Below are 17,372 nucleotides of genomic sequence, written 5' to 3' on the forward strand. Positions count from 1 at the left end.
ATTCTTAGTTGAAGAACTGTTATACTGTAAAATAAACATTTTTCACTTGAAATTTATGTCCTCTTGTTTTGTCTACATTAAGGATAGTTCACACTGTGGTTCACCCATCAAAATCTGTTTCATCTGTCCCCATGGTATAGCAGTCCTCTACTGTGCAAACTGACCTCAGCTCCAGAGATGGGTTTTCATTAGGCTACCCCAACACCAGTGAGTCATTTAGGAAAGAGCAGGCCTAAGCCAATGCAGGGCTCTTAGGGAAAGATACTTTTTGGTGAAACTGAAAACAAAATACAAAGAATGGAAGAACTAAGACATTAAATATCTACAATAGCTAGTGAGGAGAAAAGAGCATAAAATGTAAAAGGTTGGCTTGACTCGGGGGTGAAGAGAACAAACTATGCAATCCTATTAGCTGTTAAACTTTCATACCAATATTTCATTTATTATTGGTAAAGATAACTACAGAAAAAGAGCTTAAGCCTTGGTCAAACCATGCCTAAATGACTGACCTACCTTTGGACTAGTGATTGTATATGCTAACAAAATAACTTATATCGTTCAAGCCATCTTGAACTGACTTTTCTGTCATACACAACCATGAACATCCTGATACATGAACTTACTTGGCTCATTTCTCTTTCAATTCTAATTCTTTTCTACAGGCCCTAACAAGTAGCAAAAGGACAGAGGAGACAAATGAAAACTAAGCTACTATCTTTATTAACTGATTCAAGCTCACAGAAATCTAGCCACTTACATATTGTAGGAACTTAGATTTAAACTTCTACTACCCATCAATCCCTTGACTGATTCTCTGGTCAAATCCTACTAGTTGAAGTTGAAGCTTGAAGAAGAGAGGAACATTAAGGGATGGGAGTGAGCGTAGAAGGGCGAGAGAAAAGCTATAATGGAGGCATGAATGAAAGAACAAAGATTAAATTTGTATGTCCCTACATAGCCCAATGTACTTATGTTTTCTCAGTTCAACAAGGAATGGAAAAATAGGGAGTTAAGCTTTAAGTTTAGAACTACATCCCTTTTGGGACGCCTGGGTGGCTCAGTCGGTTAAGCGTCTGCCTTCGGCTCAGGTCATGATCCCAGGGTCCTGGGATCGAGTCCCGCATCGGGCTCCCTGCTCCACGGGGAGCCTGCTTCTCCCTCTGCCTCTCTCTCTCTGTCTCTCATGAATAAATAAATAAAAATCTTAAAAAAAAGAACTACATCCCTTTTGTGCTTCAGGCCAGATATTATCTAAGAAGTAGAAACAGTATGTATGTAAAGAGAAGTAAATTCTAAATGACTCTGTTTGCTGAGCTAAGTGGTGCAGTGCTATTATCAAGAGTTAAAGAGGAATAGCATGGCCGTCACCCGGTCACAGCCTCCATGCCTGCTCCATGCAGACATGGCAAAAATGTCCAGCCCTACTGAGACTGAGCAGTGCATCGACTTTCTGATTACTGTTTTCCAGAAGTGTGCTGGATAGGAGGGTAATAACTGCATTCTCCAAGACAGAGTTCCTAATCTTCATGAACACAGAACTGGCTGCCCTCACAGAGAACCAGAAGGACCCTGGCATCCTTCACTGCATGATGGAAAAACTGGACCTCAACTCTGATGGCCAGCTAGATTTCCAGGAATTTCTTAATCTTACTGGTGGCATGGCCACAGCTTGCCATGACTCCTTTACAAGGTCTACCCATTCCTAGAAGTGAATCTGAGGGGCTCTTGAGCCTGGCCTCCAAGACAACCCCTTTCCTTCAAAGCAGCCTCCCAGTCATCATCTCCTCCTCACATCCTACACATACCAAGCCCAGTGTCCACTGCCACATGCAGGCCAGTCCTGCTGGTAGTTAATAAAGGAACAGTGTTTTCTAAAGCAAAAGAGAATTAAAGAGGAAAGATTAAAATGTGGGGATTAAAATAGGGAAATTCAGTTTTGGCATGCTGTGTTTGACATGCCTATGTGATGTTTAAGAAAAGATGTTCAGTAGAGTTGTATGAATATGCATGGGGCCTGGATGCTTGATTTGTAAAAATGAGACTAGGAGTCACAGACACCAAGATCACTCAGGCAGAATGTACAGATCCAACCTTTATAATAAGTAGAAAATAATCAATGTATGGCAGACCTGGGTAAATGGGAAGGCTGTTCCAAGCCTACAAGCCTACTGCTATAAAGTTGAGGGGATCACTACTAGCTTAGTAAACCTAGGCTTTGGAACATGGCTAGAATACCATAAAGTAAAAAGAGAAAGGCTTAAGGATGCAACTTAGATTATTTTCAGCATTTAAAGACAGGCAGATACAGAGATATCTGTAAGGAACATTCAAAGAGATGGGATGGTGAAGAAAAGAGTGTCACAGAAGCCTAAGTATGTCAAGGGTCCAGCTCTCTGAAAACATTTTTATGGGGATGACCCTCTGGTACCGCAAAACACTACAAAACTTCTTTCCTCAGACTTCTGTTTTTCGACCTGCACTAGTATCTAGCCCATATTCTCTGAGCCACTGAAGCTTATAATCCTTTGTTATTAAAATCTAGCATATATTCATCTTTTGCAGACCCTCTCATTCTACCCTTGTCATTTTTTTTAACCTTTCGCTTTTCTTTTTTTCCATTACTTCATTTTTTTTCCCTACTACTGGAAAAGCCCAGTTGGTCTCTTCTTTCTCCGGTCCTTACAGCCCATTCTTCCAACTGGCCTGTATAATATTGGCAGATTAATTACCTTGAAGCATACCCTTTGCTCAAAAAAAACCTTCACTGGCTCCCCAGTGACTATACCATCATCATTAAGTCCAAAGTCTATAGATATCAAGGTTCTTTTTTTTTTTTTTTAAAGATTTTATTTATTTATTTGAGAGAGAGAGAGTGAGAGAGAGCACATGAGAGGGGGGACGGTCAGAGGGAGAAGCAGACTCCCTGCCGAGCAGGGAGCCCGATGCGGGACTCGATCCAGGGACTCCAGGATCATGACCTGAGCCGAAGGCAGTCGCTTAACCAACTGAGCCACCCAGGCGCCCGATATCAAGGTTCTTTATGGTCTGAACCTGGTCTACCTTTCCAAATTCATTCCCCCATATTCCTATTTATCCAACCAAAGCTTTAATCACATCCAATTAGTGATTGCCTAAATACCTTCATGCATGTTGTTTCCTCCATCCAAAATGCCTTTCAGTCCTAGATATACATAGATAAGTCTTACTTCTTCCTCCAATATCCAGCTCAAATGATACTTAATCTGTAAAATACACATCTGCCAAAGAGATCAGGTAATTTTGCCTTCCTCACCTCTTTAAATTTTGATTTAATTCTTTTAGGGAACATTATTTTTATTTTGTATACCAGTTGTTTATTTCTCCTACTAGATGGCAAACTCTTTGATTTATCTTTTCATTTGCCATGTTAATTCACAATCATATGATAGCATAAGCATTTGTTTTTTAAAAATCCTTAATATAACTGAGGGAAGATTTATAATCTGGGAAATGAATTTGGGAAATGGCTAAGTTATAAGGATAAGGCTAGTAATCCTTTGTAACTTAAAACTTCAACTTATTTTAAGGAAAAAATTTGGCATTTTCCAGTTCATGCGGAGATGATGGCAATAGTTTTGAAAAAACTGTTAACACTCAATTCAATTTCTTAAAGCTTTTATGTACTAACATTTTGTCAAACGTTTTTGTATTAAGAAACGTAAGTGAAAAAATCTTTCATTGTTTGAAAGATTTAACTAAACGTTTATTTCCATCAAGATTAAACTCCAGAAAAGTAAACTTCTATATACATGTTAGTTTACACACATTTGCAGTCTCCCTTGGGCACAGTGCCACCTACAGTTGGCAAACGCAAACCACTTGGTTCTGGAAAATTTGGTAAGTGCAATAGAATAGCCACTCTGGCATCATCCAAGCATTCTTTTTATACAATATTCACACAAATTCCTTTTACTCACAATCACATATAAACCAAAATTTAATACAATAAACTTACCGCAACCGAAGACTTAGATATTGAAGCCTGACTTTTCACAGATAGGATGTTTTTTTAAAATAGGAACAAAAGACCATCTTGACTGCATTCTTTGTTTTCTACTGTCTAGTTCTTCAGGGCTATCCCTACCAATCTTCTATGAATTTACTATAATGAAAATAACACCTTTCTCAACTCTGGCTCTTTCTGAGCAACCTTTAAAAATGTCCATATCTCTCTGATTCAAAAACTCCAACATAATGAAATAATGTCTCCCCCTCTTACCAAAAAACCCCCACCAGCCCCCCTCAAGAAAACTATCTTCCTGTTAAAGCCACAGCTATCTTCTTCACCAATAAACTTCTTGAAAAACTGGTTTTACATTCAGATTCCATTACTTCTCAACTTACAAAAATCTGGCATCTAGCCCAATCACAGTGGCCACTAAAAACCTTTTGCAAAAGCAAAAAATCTCATACTGCCAATTTTAATCCTCTCTCCTCACTCCTCATCTTACTTTAATGCATTGCAATATACTCTTGTGGTACTTGTATACCCTTGTGATTTGATGACATCATCTTTTAACTTAATTTTTTCTATTTTTACTGAGGATTTTGCTTCCTAGAATTTTGTCCTTGACCTTTCTCTTCCTGCTGTATACATTTTCCTGGGTGTTTTCATTCATTCTCTGTTTCAAGTAGCTTCTATATACTGGTAATTCCTAAATTATAGTTCTCATTATACCCTCTCAGTTCTAGAAACCTATTTATAGTTTTCTATTGTTGTCTATTTCCAATTAGATACTCCAGTACCTCACACATGTCCAAAGTGAGCACTGCCTCTTAATGGCAGTCCAACTATTGGATGATACCTTGATGAGACATTCATTCTAACAAAGCCTAACAAATGCACCACAAAAATATTTTTCTAATTTAGCCACATCCTTTCCATACTTACTGCCTTAGTTATGGTCCTTATAATTTCTTTCCTAGACTACAGCACTCAGCTTCCTTACTTGGTCCCAACTGTACCAGAGCATCTTCATCTTAATCTGCCCCCTTTACAGTTAAGCAGTAATCACTTCCTAACATAAAATCTGATTTTGTTATGCTCCTCTTTGAAGCTACTTGTATACAAAATTAAAGACCTAAATGGAACACTTGTAGTCAAGGTAATTCATGACCTAGAATTACTAGATCTTCAGTTATGCTCCTGCATAATTTGAAAACCTTTTTCCACAAAAGGACAGATGTAAATATTTCATACTTTGGATCTTTATTTTTATTCTTGGGATGCCCTCCAGTGTTGCTTTGGGAAGAGCTAAGACTTGAGTTAAATACAGTATGAAATACTCAAACACAGAATAATAGGGAGCTATCACCGGAAGCAATAAAGGAGGCCCAAAACTTCTCTGTTCTTCCTAATCTGTGCTGTAGTAAAACAATTTAGAAATTTCTTCTGCTTTGGAGAAACCCCTGCCATTGGAAGGCCAAATACAAACCAGTGAGCAGCCTAGAGGGAAGGAGAAATGGGTAAGGAATATTCACACCTGCCTCTAGGCTAGACCTGAATAGTATCGCAAGGTTCAGGTACCCCTAGGCTGGGCTCATCAGTATCAGAGAATTATCCTTTGTGCCATGCACCAGCAGGAGAATCAGGATGAGACAGACTTCTGACAAGACTAACAGACAGGATATTTAGTCAAATGAATCTAACAATATAAAAATTTAGCCAGATTTGGAAGATGTTTTGGTAAGTGGGAACCACTGCCAGGCAAGTATTTCTAGCCCAAGTTTCCTTAGCTGTAAACTATTTCTCATGTATATAATTTAATTTCTCTACCTATAAAATCTCTATCTTTTCCATATTCCATCCTAGCTTTCCAACTCTAATAGGCATCATGGAAATTAGAGCAACATTTCCCAAATCTGCTCAGAACTGAGTATGGACTCTGGCAGTGAAAGGTTTTAATATATGGTTTATGTCAATGTATATAATCTACCTGAAAGTAAGTTGCATGTGAACCCCACATATAATTTTCTTATTCAAATGCAATGAATGGGAAGTAATCAGAGGGAGACAAACCATGAGCGCTTCTTAACTACAGGAAACAAACTGAGGGTTGCTGGAGGGGAGGTGGGTGGGGGATGAGGTAATTGGGTGATGGACATTAGGGAGGGCACGTGATGTGATGAGTACTGGGTGTTATACGCAACTGATGAATTATCTGAAACTAATGATGTATTATATGTTGGCTAACTGAATTCTAATAAAATTTAAAAAAAAACAAATGTAATGAGTACCTTTAGGTATAAAGCAGATAATTTCTAACAATGTGCTTCAGTGATTATTTCTAACCTGGAATTTACTAGTTATTTACCAGTCATTTTTTTTACCTGAGGAAGGCAGAATTTGTAAAGGTGAAATGTTTTTCACACTCTGTAAATGTTCTACTGCTTGATGATTAAATGGTAACTGGTGGTGATTTGGTGGTGTTTCACATGAATATGAAGTCTGACAAACAAGGGTGGTTTTTGCAGATGCTTTATCTTGCACAGAAGACTGTATCTATTAAGACAAAGATAAATAAAATTGCGTTTCAGAGTTTTAACCACACAAGAGGTTTAACTAAAAAAATAGAAACATCAGAGGAAAAACATAATACTATCTTCAAAAAATGGTATTACTTGAGTCATATAAACTTAAAAGGTATAATTATCCCATTCTTACAGATGAGAAAACCAAGATGTGGAAAGATTAAGTGACTTGGCCATCCTATAGTTTTAAGTAGAGTTAGCCAAAGCCTATAATCTTAGTCAATAATACATACAGACTTACGCATGTTATCAAATAGTGCTGCTTATTTTCAAATGTTTTCCTGTGAGCTATGGAAAATAAAAACTGAGCTTTTATACCAAATCTAGGGACTGATCCACTTTCTTTTACCCCCTTTTCATTACTGAATTATGGGTATAATGGGAAGGGTGGGTAAAAAAAATCATATGATAGTTGACCTGTGAGACTATCAACAAATTCTGATTAGTTTATTAAGTAAAAACTGTATTATAATAGCTAACATTTATTTAATGCTTATCATGTGTGAGGCACCAGGCTAAACCCTTTATATAGTTCTTCAATTCTCACAATAATCTCATGAGTTTGGTATAACTATCATCCCCATATGAAGTGTGCAACAGGACTTAGATATAATAAAAGCAACTTACCTAGAATCTTACATCTATTCAGTTGTAAGCTAAGTTATAGTACCAAAGCCCAGGTACCTTACCTACTAAGCTTTAAGTTGTAGATAGTACAGAGATGAGTAAGATAGTCTTTCTCCTCCATCTAACAAAGGAGTTAGAGTGAATGAGTAGATCAGGCAAGTGTAATGAATACCTATCTATGCTAGCTTGAATAAAACTAATGCCATAAGAATGTTTATCCCAACAATAATACAGACCCAAGCTCAAAACTTAAAGTCAAATGCTGAGGTTTAAATCAGCAAAAAATCACTTTTTGAAACACAAATACATGCATTTATTCATATTCCTAAAAGATTTCTCTCTTTGATTATCAAAGGGCATTTTGTTCCTCAGCGAGGGACACTGAAAAAATTCTCACCACAAACAGATTATTATGAAAGCATTCTATATGCCATGTATGGAGTATGCTTTCAAAATTCATTGATATATTTTGATTCCTCTAATACCTATGGCAACAGACTATCTGTATTTTGTTCTTACTCAAAGCCTTCAAGAACTCACTCTTGCCTACCATATTAGTTACCACTTCACCTAAGTGTTCAAAGCCCTCCCTATTATATTTCCCAAGCCAACTAATCTCTTACAAATACCCTATGTTGCCATATTTCCTGGAACACCTCCTGTGCTTTTTTGCTTCTCTTCGTGCTACTACCTCTGTTTTAAAAAAGTAAGTCCTCAGGCGCCTGGGTGGCTCAGTTGGTTAAGCAACTGCCTTCAGCTCACGTCATGATCCTAGGGTCCTGGAATGGAGTCCCACATCAGGCTCCCCCTGCTCTGCGGGGAGCCTGCTTCTCCCTCTGCCTCTGCCTGCCACTCCCCCTGCTTGTGCTCTCTCTCTCTGTCAAATAAATAAATATTAAAAAAATAATAAATAAAAATAAAAATAAAAAAATAAGTCCTTAATCTGTGTCAATGTACTAACCATTTCTTCCTTTTCCCTGTAGTTTAAAACCTGTTGTAAGCACTCCCTCCTTCAGGCAGTATGTATGTTCCTTCTTTATTTTCTCAATAAATTATGAATATAGATTATAGCACTAATCATGCAACCCCTTAATCATATGATTTTATTTCTTCTCACAACTGAGAGCTCCCTCAAGACAGGTATTTATGTTGTACACCACTAATCTAGTTACATGATGTTAAATAGTTTGTAATTTAATAAAGGTATATACCTATAATTCTGTATTTGAGAAGGGTACAGAGGATTAAAAATTTAATGAGAATGACAACCTGAATTAGTAACAACAGGTAAAATTACTTCTATCCTTTTCAAAGCATGTCAACTACAAATCATAGATGTGCTAAAATTAATAGCTGGTAATTAAAAGCTTTATCTTAAACCCTAACTACCATTTTCCTAGTACCTTTAGAAATTCCACCTTACTGTACATAGCCTACATCCTACTGTGTGCATATAAGAAAAGCAAGGCCTTCTCTCTGTATTTAGACTCTCAAGACTAATTCCAAACTTCTATAATTTGTTCTACTAATCTGTATGATTTATAGAACAGTTATACCTTATTAGAAAAATGTAGCCAACTAGTTCCTGTTCTATTTCCTTTAGGAAGAAATATATATATTTTTAAAGATTTTATTTATTTGAGAGAGTGAGTGAGAGAGCACGAGCAGGGAGAGGGAGAAGCAGATTCTCTGATGAGCCGGGGGGTGGAGGGGTTCGATCCTGGGACTCTGGGGTCATGACCTGATCTGAAGGCAGATGCCCAACCAACTAAGCCACCCAGGTGCCCAAATCAAAACAAATTTTAAAGAATTTATTATTATACCAGTGAGTCATAGCATACATTTTAAAATTCTAAGGAGAAAATGAAGAATTAACTTACTTTTACTTGTTCTTTAGGAGAATCATTCTGTTTTACTCCAGTAAATTTAGGAAACATTTCTGCAAATGTATATAAAGAAATATTTCATTATTTGCCAGCTTAAAAATTTACCGTTTAAATTATAAATGATTTTCATATTAGAAATAAAATGGTCATTTCAAGAAAATACCTTTAATACCAACCTCTTAAATCAAGAAATTCTTATAGTTACCAGGTTTTTCACCTTTGAATCAGTCAAAATCCTAAAGGGATACTTGCTTTTTAAAAGGGGTATTTTCTTTTCTACATAATGGAATAAATATCCACTCACAACTTTCAATTTGGATTATTTAGGCAAAAAGAACAGCATAGTAAAGAGTTTGAATAATAGTTTAAAAAGGACCAAGTTACAACACAGATAAGATTTTAAACAAATAGGATGAATTATACTAAAATCTTTTATCAAGAAGCCATAAATATAGCCATAAGGGACTTAATTAAATAATTAAGAATTTACTGTGAGAAGGGTATGTCATTTATCTGAGTCTTTTATGAAAAGTGAAGCTATCTGATTTCATGGCAAAGTCTGCTCTGCTTACTAAGCATTATAGGAAAGACCCCAAATAATCCTTTACTTTCTAGCTATTTGGCAGCCTCAACTATGTAGCAAGAGATGGTTTTTATACTACCTTCTTTACCTTTAGAAATACCTTTACAGCGGACACTGGTGGTAGGATATAAAAAGAGATCTCTGACATGGTGCTCATAGGCTCCTCTTTCTTTATCTTACAACGGATTCTGGTGCTATCCTCCCCAGTCATAAGCCTAGGTCAATGTGGTAAAGCACCAAACTGGCAGTTAATGCCTTGACCCATCTTTCCAGGTCAGTGTTCATGAGCCACCTGAGCATTATTTGCTTCAGGCTCCAGGGCACCATAGCTGGTTAACATCAAATCTTATTCAAACTTAAAACATTCTAATTTTAATAATTACCTTCTGCCTCCTGAAATGCCATCAGTTTCCACTGGATGTGTTACTGTTCTTTCCTCTCCTAAAATGTTTGATGCTGGACATTGTTAAAACTGCTAAATGCCACTCAATTAAGTGCTTTAATTTAAAGAATTCAAGTATTTGAAATGACACAAACCATCTTAATGTCACTCCACTAAGTATTATTTAAGTGTTGGGGGTTAGGTGGAAAGGAAGAATACAGAGAGCAAAGACTGAGGCTATAGATCTAAGGAGCTTTCACATTTAGGGGATAAATTATGGTTTCGGCTTTGAACAAAAAAAAACAGACTTCATTAATATGATCATATACTATATGAACATCTACACATCTATCTTAACTATTCAAATATGCAGCTAAACTACATTATTCTATGATTTATATAAACTCTTAAGTATAATAAAATATGACATACCACATAAGTGCTCTACCAAAAAAATTCAAGGGCATTATTTAGTTTTCTAATATATAAAAATAAAGCTCAGAATTTTAAAATTTAGCATCTCCAAGTCTGAAGACACTAGCAAAAGGCATCAAAGAATTTTTAATTGAAAAAGCCAGAATGGTAACTAGACTTATTGTAGTCATTATTTTGCAATGTATACAAATGCTGAATACTATGTTATACACCTGAAACTATTAGACTATCGTATGTCAATTATACTGCAATAAAAAAAAAAGTCAAAACCACCCAACACAGTATGTTTCATAAAAGTCTTACAGGCTATGGATAGAAGAATAATGACAGACTAAAACTCAGCATTTTGGTTCTCATTCTACTCTTACATAGTTGACTTTCCAGGAATGTAGTACAGTAAAACTGTTTATTTATGAGTTCCTGGACTTTGCAATTAAAAGACCAACATACACATTTTCACTATCAAGCTTAAGATCTCATTTCAATTAGTGAAGAAGCCCCAGATCTCGCAAATATTAATGGAATTGAGCAGTATAATGGTAACATTATACTAATGTCAACTAATTCTCCAGGGAACTGTGATAATATGCATACCTACCTTAAGAGGCTCAAATCGGATAACTTATGTGAACTACTAAATCCAAATGCATAATATATGTGAACTACTAAACAAATGCAAACAAAAGACTTACGCATGTTATGTAATAAGTTCTATTTTCACATCTTTCCCAAAACCTCAATATAAAACTTTGGAAAGTTTTCATTTTAGACTAAGGCAAAAAATTTAATCATAGAATAAAAAAGAGAGAGCTGGAATCAAATATTTGATTCAAGAATGTTTAATACCCATCACCTAGCAAAGCATTGAGATAAATGCTCCAGAGATAGCAAATATTATCAGCAAGACAGTATGGACTAAAAAACTTAATAAGCTGAATATGAATACCATAGTGCAAAACCAGAATGTTATACCATATAAGCAGAAAAAATTACTGAAAAATTTTAAATTAGAAAAATAAATCACACTTCTCTTACATAGTACAGGGTTTAGAAAGGTAAATGGAAGTCACTCCTGGGTTCTGCTACCTTATTTTATAAGAAAGAAAGAATGTCCAGAAATGTTAAATGATTTGCCCAAACTTATCACCAAAGACATGTTCTATTGATTAAAAAAAAAAATCAAGCAATTTGTTTTTGAACTAAAAAAATTTAATTTCTTTAAAGACTGCTTGGCAATTTTCATTGAAGTATTTGGTACTTATTTTAATATAGAAGACCACCCAATTATTATTTTTTAAGATTTTATTTATTTATTTATTTGAGAGAGAGAGCAGAGTGAGAGAGAGAGAGAGCACGAGTGGGGGCGGGGGCAGAAAGGGGTGCAGGGAGAGGGAGAAGCAGACCCCTTGCTGAGCAGGCAGCCCAATGCTGTGGGGCTCGATCCCAGGACCCTGGGATCATGACCTGAACCCAAGGCAGAACACTTAACCAAATGAGCCACCCAGGTACCCCAGAACAACCCAATTATAAACTGCTGTTCCTTTTACCAAAATCATAATAACTAGAGTTAAAAAGTGGAAACAAAAGGAAAAAACCCTAGACCAGCGGTTCTCAAATGTGGCAGCACATTAATGTACTGAGAAAACACTATTCTAGAGAGATGGCTTATTCAGGAAGACCCATTTTGAACAGAAAAAGAACTTTTTTTAAAAGATTTTATTTATTTATTTGAGAGAGAGAATGAGATAGAGAGAGCATGGGAGGGGGGAGGGTCAGAGGGCAAAGCAGACTCCCTGCTGAGCAGGGAGCCCGATGCGGGACTTGATCCCGGGACTCCAGGATCATGACCTGAGCCAAAGGCAGTCGTTTAACCAACTGAGCCACCCAGGTGCCCAAACAGAAAATTTTTAAATGCACAAGACAAAATTCATCAATAATTTCGAAGACTCAAAGGCTCAAGTATGGACCTCAATATATGTAAGTTTTTAATCAAGCCTGGGTCTTTGAATTTATCTTTCTGGTGCTTTTGCTCTGAAAACGCTTTAGTTGATGAGGAAGTCATAAAGTTTAAAAAATCTGAATGATAAACTCTGATCATTTCTCTTAAATGGCAAAGATTATCCCCAACTGTCATTTCATACTTCCTACATTCACTAACCCATCCTCCTCCTAAAGAGTTAAAACAAAATCCAGACCTCAACCGGGTCCTTTTTGTCCTTTTTCCCTTGCATGAAAAAAATCACATCCTGTCACTTTTACAGAAAACCTGTGTTGTAGAACTAAAATGAGAAATTGTTTTATTCCTGTTTGTAAGTCACCCATGAATAAGTAAGTTTTTTAAAAAAGAAACTGTTAAAGAACTTCATAAATTTCATTCTCTGAAACTACACTGAAGCCAATAAGAGCAAAAAGTCTAACAAATGAAGTGACAAATTAACTTTGTCTTAATCAGGTAAAGAATTGATGTCATAACCACTGAGTTTCTTTGTGTGTAAGTATTAAACAATTGAAACTATAAACGGGGGGCGCCTGGGTGGCTCAGTCGTTACGCGTCTGCCTTCGGCTCAGGTCATGGTCCCAGGGTCCTGGGATGGAGCCCCGCACTGGGCTCCCTGCTCAGCGGGAAGCCTGCTTCTCCCTCTCCCACTCCCCCTGCTTGCGTTCCCTCTCTCGCTGTGTCTCTCTCTGTCAAATAAATAAATAAAATCTTTAAAAAAACAAACTATAAACGTTCCTGAAAAATATTCTATTCTACACTAATCAAGTATTTGAGCTTACATTTAGACAGTTCCTAAAGTTATTTCCTACAAGATTTCTATCAAAAGCACTACTACCAATGAGCTGTTCCCATTTGTTTCTCAGTAATACTGACCACACGATTGAATCTATTAATTATATTCCTCCTATTATAACACTCAAGATAGCCATAGTTGTTGAACATTAGAAAACTCTCAACAGGTTATGTGCATGTAACTAGGCAGAGCCCAGCTAACAGCATATAAGACGCATCTGGAATTCATTTTATTGTTAAACCTCATTAACATCTTTGATCTGACATTTGGTGATATTTTGATAGTTATGAAAAATAATTTAGGAAAGCTTTGTATTTATACCAATGTTTAATAAATGTTCTTGACTAATCTACACATGACAATTTCCATATACTGTTGTCAGTCAAGAAAGTTATTTATTTATTCATTTTTTTAAAGATTTTATTTATTCATAAGAGACAGAGAGAGAGAGAGGCAGAGGGAGAAGCAGGCTCCCTGCTGAGCAGGGAACCCAATGCGGGACTCGATCCCAGGACCCTGGGATCATGACCTGAGCCAAAGGCAGACGCTTAACCATCTGAGCCACCCAGGCACCCAAGAAAATAATTTAAATGATAAAGCCAAATTACAACACATCTGCAATCAAGTACTGCTTCTACCCCAGATAGCTCATTTATATTTTTCAAAGATTTGAGATTTCATTCCAACTCTATTTTGGAACTAATTTAATACCTTGTTTGAAATGTTAAAGAATTTTTAAGTCAAACTTTCCCTGGAAATCATAGCTCTGCCATTTTATTAATCCTATTTGATAAAGGAGAATTAAGTCTGTATTTTTCAAAAGTGCATAAAATAAGGTTTGAGAATACAGAGAAGATAATCATTTAAATAATGTAGAATGAACAACTGTAACACAATTTACAACACTTAAATGTTTTTCACAGATGTTACCTTTCAAACATTTTGCACACCCATTTCACACATCTGAACAGAATGCTACTGCAGTAAAGACAGACCAACTCATAATATAGGATAACTGAAGAACCATATGACTCAATAATACTAGGGAATTAAGAAAAGTTAATATAGAGCTTTATCCTTGATAACCAAAATTACAAAAGATTATGACTTGCTTAGAAAACTGCATACAATCAAACTGCTATAAAAAATTCCAAAAGGCAGGTATTAAAAAAACAGATTAAGAAAAAATTGCTAAAGGTCAATATCCTTCTATCAGGAAAGAATTTCTCACAAAAGCTTTCAGAGAAGCTTCCTCTATTAACATTTTGAAGAAATGAACTTATATTCTTATCTCCTATCTTGAATAATCAAAAGCCTCATTAACCAGAGTTATGGTAATGAAGATTTTCCAACCGTAAGTTTCAGTTCTGGGCAAATCATAATAAACTTTAAAGCTACAAAATTTTATGTATATTTTCAGTTAATTTTTACTTATATAACAGATAAAGTTTTTGCTAATATTCCTAATTTTCACAAATTGTATTTTCTCAGTAATTCCATTTCCCTCCACCCTGAGACTTATACATACTTGGGATTCGTCATCTGCTCCTTGAGAATGTCATGTACATACTTAAGGATGGTATTATTTTTACTTAAGTGCCGCTACTGATATGGTCTGACAATTATTTTCATAATTTACAATCCTTTTATTTAGGGTTTTTGTTGTTCAAGTGAGAAATGTTCTTAGATTACACACTAAAAATTAAAAGCCTTACATTATTTTAATGCATACAATTAAAGTTAATATTTAGGACAAAGGTCCTATTGCTTCACTAATTTATTTTGTTAAACAAGTAAAATAAACAAAAAAATCCAAACAGAACTTAATGCTCATTTAAGGTAGCCATTGTGTTTGCAATTTATAACTGCACATTGTACATATAGTGTTTCTTGAATCAAGTACATAGTTTCAAAGTTTATAAAACAAAATTTTCAAAGAAAAATGCTAACCCATACTATCATGTTAGAAGACAAACTGACCTTAGCACCACAAACCTATACACTATCCATAAGGTAAGTTGAAATATAAAAATGTGTTGCTTTGATTTTTTAACAGTGTTTTCAAAAACAGTCCCTGTTATTGAAAAAGATGACATTAAACAAGAACGCCAGTCATAAAATAAAAATTCAACACAAATGTGTTAAAAAAATTATATTTCTGAGGCCAAGTTATTCCACTAGAAAGTCAGGAAAACATATATTACGCCACTTTAAGAACACATAGTAGATGATAAACATCTTTCCTTCAAGCAATGTATTGGAAGAATCTATCAGAAATTGATAATTCAAATTAAAATTAAGGTATTTTTGAATACCTCTATTGAAGCACTCTGTATAGAGTACTTTTCCACTAATGCTCAAGGCATTTATTGATCAGTAGCCAATACATAATTGGATAACTCAGTTTTATCCTACAAATAAAAGACAAAGTGCTCTAACTTATTAGGCCACAAATGCTTTATTAGATGAAATTACAAATGCTAATTACAATTTAAAATACTTTTCCAGCATTGTTTTATGCTTTAAAGTCAAATATAAGGAAATAATGTATAATCAGAGCCCAAAAATAATTTAAAAATTTACTATGACAAATTCCAACAAAAGTAAAAATTTTTTATTATAACAAAAATTTTACTTTAGAAATGTAAAAACAAAATGCAACAATCAGCACCACATAAATGCAAACTAAACAGAACCAAAAGTGAACCAGAATGTACTGCAAGCCAGCAGACCCTTACTACCAGACTGAAATAAGAGGGATATTCTTACAAATGGTAAGAATCACTGATTTGACAATATTCTGTGCAGGATATTTTTTTAAAAGAGAACTAAATTTCATGACAAACAGAAAACATCTAATTTAAAATAAAGCAAAATTTTAGGCACAAAAGTGCCTGATATTCTGAATGTGCCTTTTGGTGGACAATAGTGGGATGCCACTGCCAAGTCAGTATCCTTGGGGCAGTGATTACTTGTTAACTACATAACCATCAATGAAAGAGCACAAAGAAAACATGACTGAATTAAGCTTGATACAGCTGATGCTAAACCACCCAAGGTAATATGGTACTTCAGCATAACTGAAAATCTCAATTTGAAGTACATTTTTCTAGAAATGGAAAATAATATTCTATAATGAAGAAAACAAAAGTGAATAAAATTCTGCTTTAAACATTTTCTGGGATGACTGGTTTCTTAATTCCAAGTGATTATTCAATTTAGAATGTATCGTCGCAATAGGACATACTTTGCAACATTAGAGTTGGTCTGACAGATCATGGAGAGTAAAGTGAAGGATGTCCTCAAATATTTTTTAAATTTTATAAAAAGAAGTGAAGATCGGAATTTTATTATTTGTTATTTTCTCGTATTAAGATGTGGTATTATATATTAAGAAACGATCTCCCACCTTTAGTAAACTTCTCAACATTACAAACCTGTAAGTCTTATACATATAATATGAAGTTTCATTTTACACAGTATCTCTTTTAAAGAAAACAGTAAGATTGTCAACACGCAATTAAATAATAAGCATGGCATCCAAACCATAGGTTCTGGGTGAGGGACAAACATTTCTTACAAAACAGAAGTCTCAATACTACAAGGAAAAAATGTTCCCGCCGACAGAAGTAGACTTAAGGGGACAGCTAACCTGATTCGGAATCACTGCTGCCGGACGAGCCTGACTCGCTGCTACGGCTCTCGGTCTCCGAGGAGCTGCTGCTGCCGCCCCCGCTGCTGCTGCTGCTCTCGCTCAGCCGGGAACCACTGCCAACAGCCGGGGGGGGCTGCGCTTTCTCAGCTACAAAACGGGGAAGCACATTACACTGCCCGTCGAATTCAGTAGCACAGGAACATCAAAAAACAAAACAAAACCGAACAAACAAAACACATAAGAAACTGCCACCTACGTTTTGTTTGACATTTTCTAGAATTTAATTGATTATTGACATCCAGCAACCGCTTTTCCAACTCCTGTTTTTTCTGTGAATGAAATTCTTCTTTGGACTTTGTTATTTTCTTACCTATGTGATTTAAGAGGGAAAGAAGTATTACCAAAAACTAACGCAAATAGCAGACTGATTTCTACTGTGAGA

At 35.6% G+C, this 17,372-nt stretch overlaps 2 protein-coding genes across 2 annotated transcripts in view; one reads left to right on the forward strand and one right to left on the reverse strand.

The window, feature by feature from the left end:
* Positions 1-17,372, reverse strand: part of BRDT (bromodomain testis associated) — a 68,557-nt gene that overhangs the window by 24,811 nt on the left and 26,374 nt on the right. The window contains exons 10-15 of the mRNA XM_035020141.1: positions 17,187-17,300; positions 16,928-17,077; positions 9,074-9,136; positions 8,202-8,231; positions 6,661-6,674; positions 6,370-6,541 (exon numbers count right to left, since the gene is read on the reverse strand). Of these exons, the coding sequence (XP_034876032.1) occupies positions 6,370-6,541; positions 6,661-6,674; positions 8,202-8,231; positions 9,074-9,136; positions 16,928-17,077; positions 17,187-17,300 (543 nt within the window). The remainder of the gene's footprint in view (positions 1-6,369; positions 6,542-6,660; positions 6,675-8,201; positions 8,232-9,073; positions 9,137-16,927; positions 17,078-17,186; positions 17,301-17,372) is intronic.
* LOC118020275 (protein S100-A11-like) lies at positions 1,403-1,706 on the forward strand. The gene is given in 2 exon segments (XM_035020199.1): positions 1,403-1,494; positions 1,496-1,706. Coding segments are annotated over 2 exon segments (303 nt in total).

Source organism: Mirounga leonina, unplaced genomic scaffold, assembly GCF_011800145.1.
Source record: "Mirounga leonina isolate KUSES-001 unplaced genomic scaffold, KU_Mleo_1.0 Mir_173, whole genome shotgun sequence".
Classification (NCBI taxonomy): Eukaryota; Metazoa; Chordata; class Mammalia; order Carnivora; family Phocidae; genus Mirounga; species Mirounga leonina.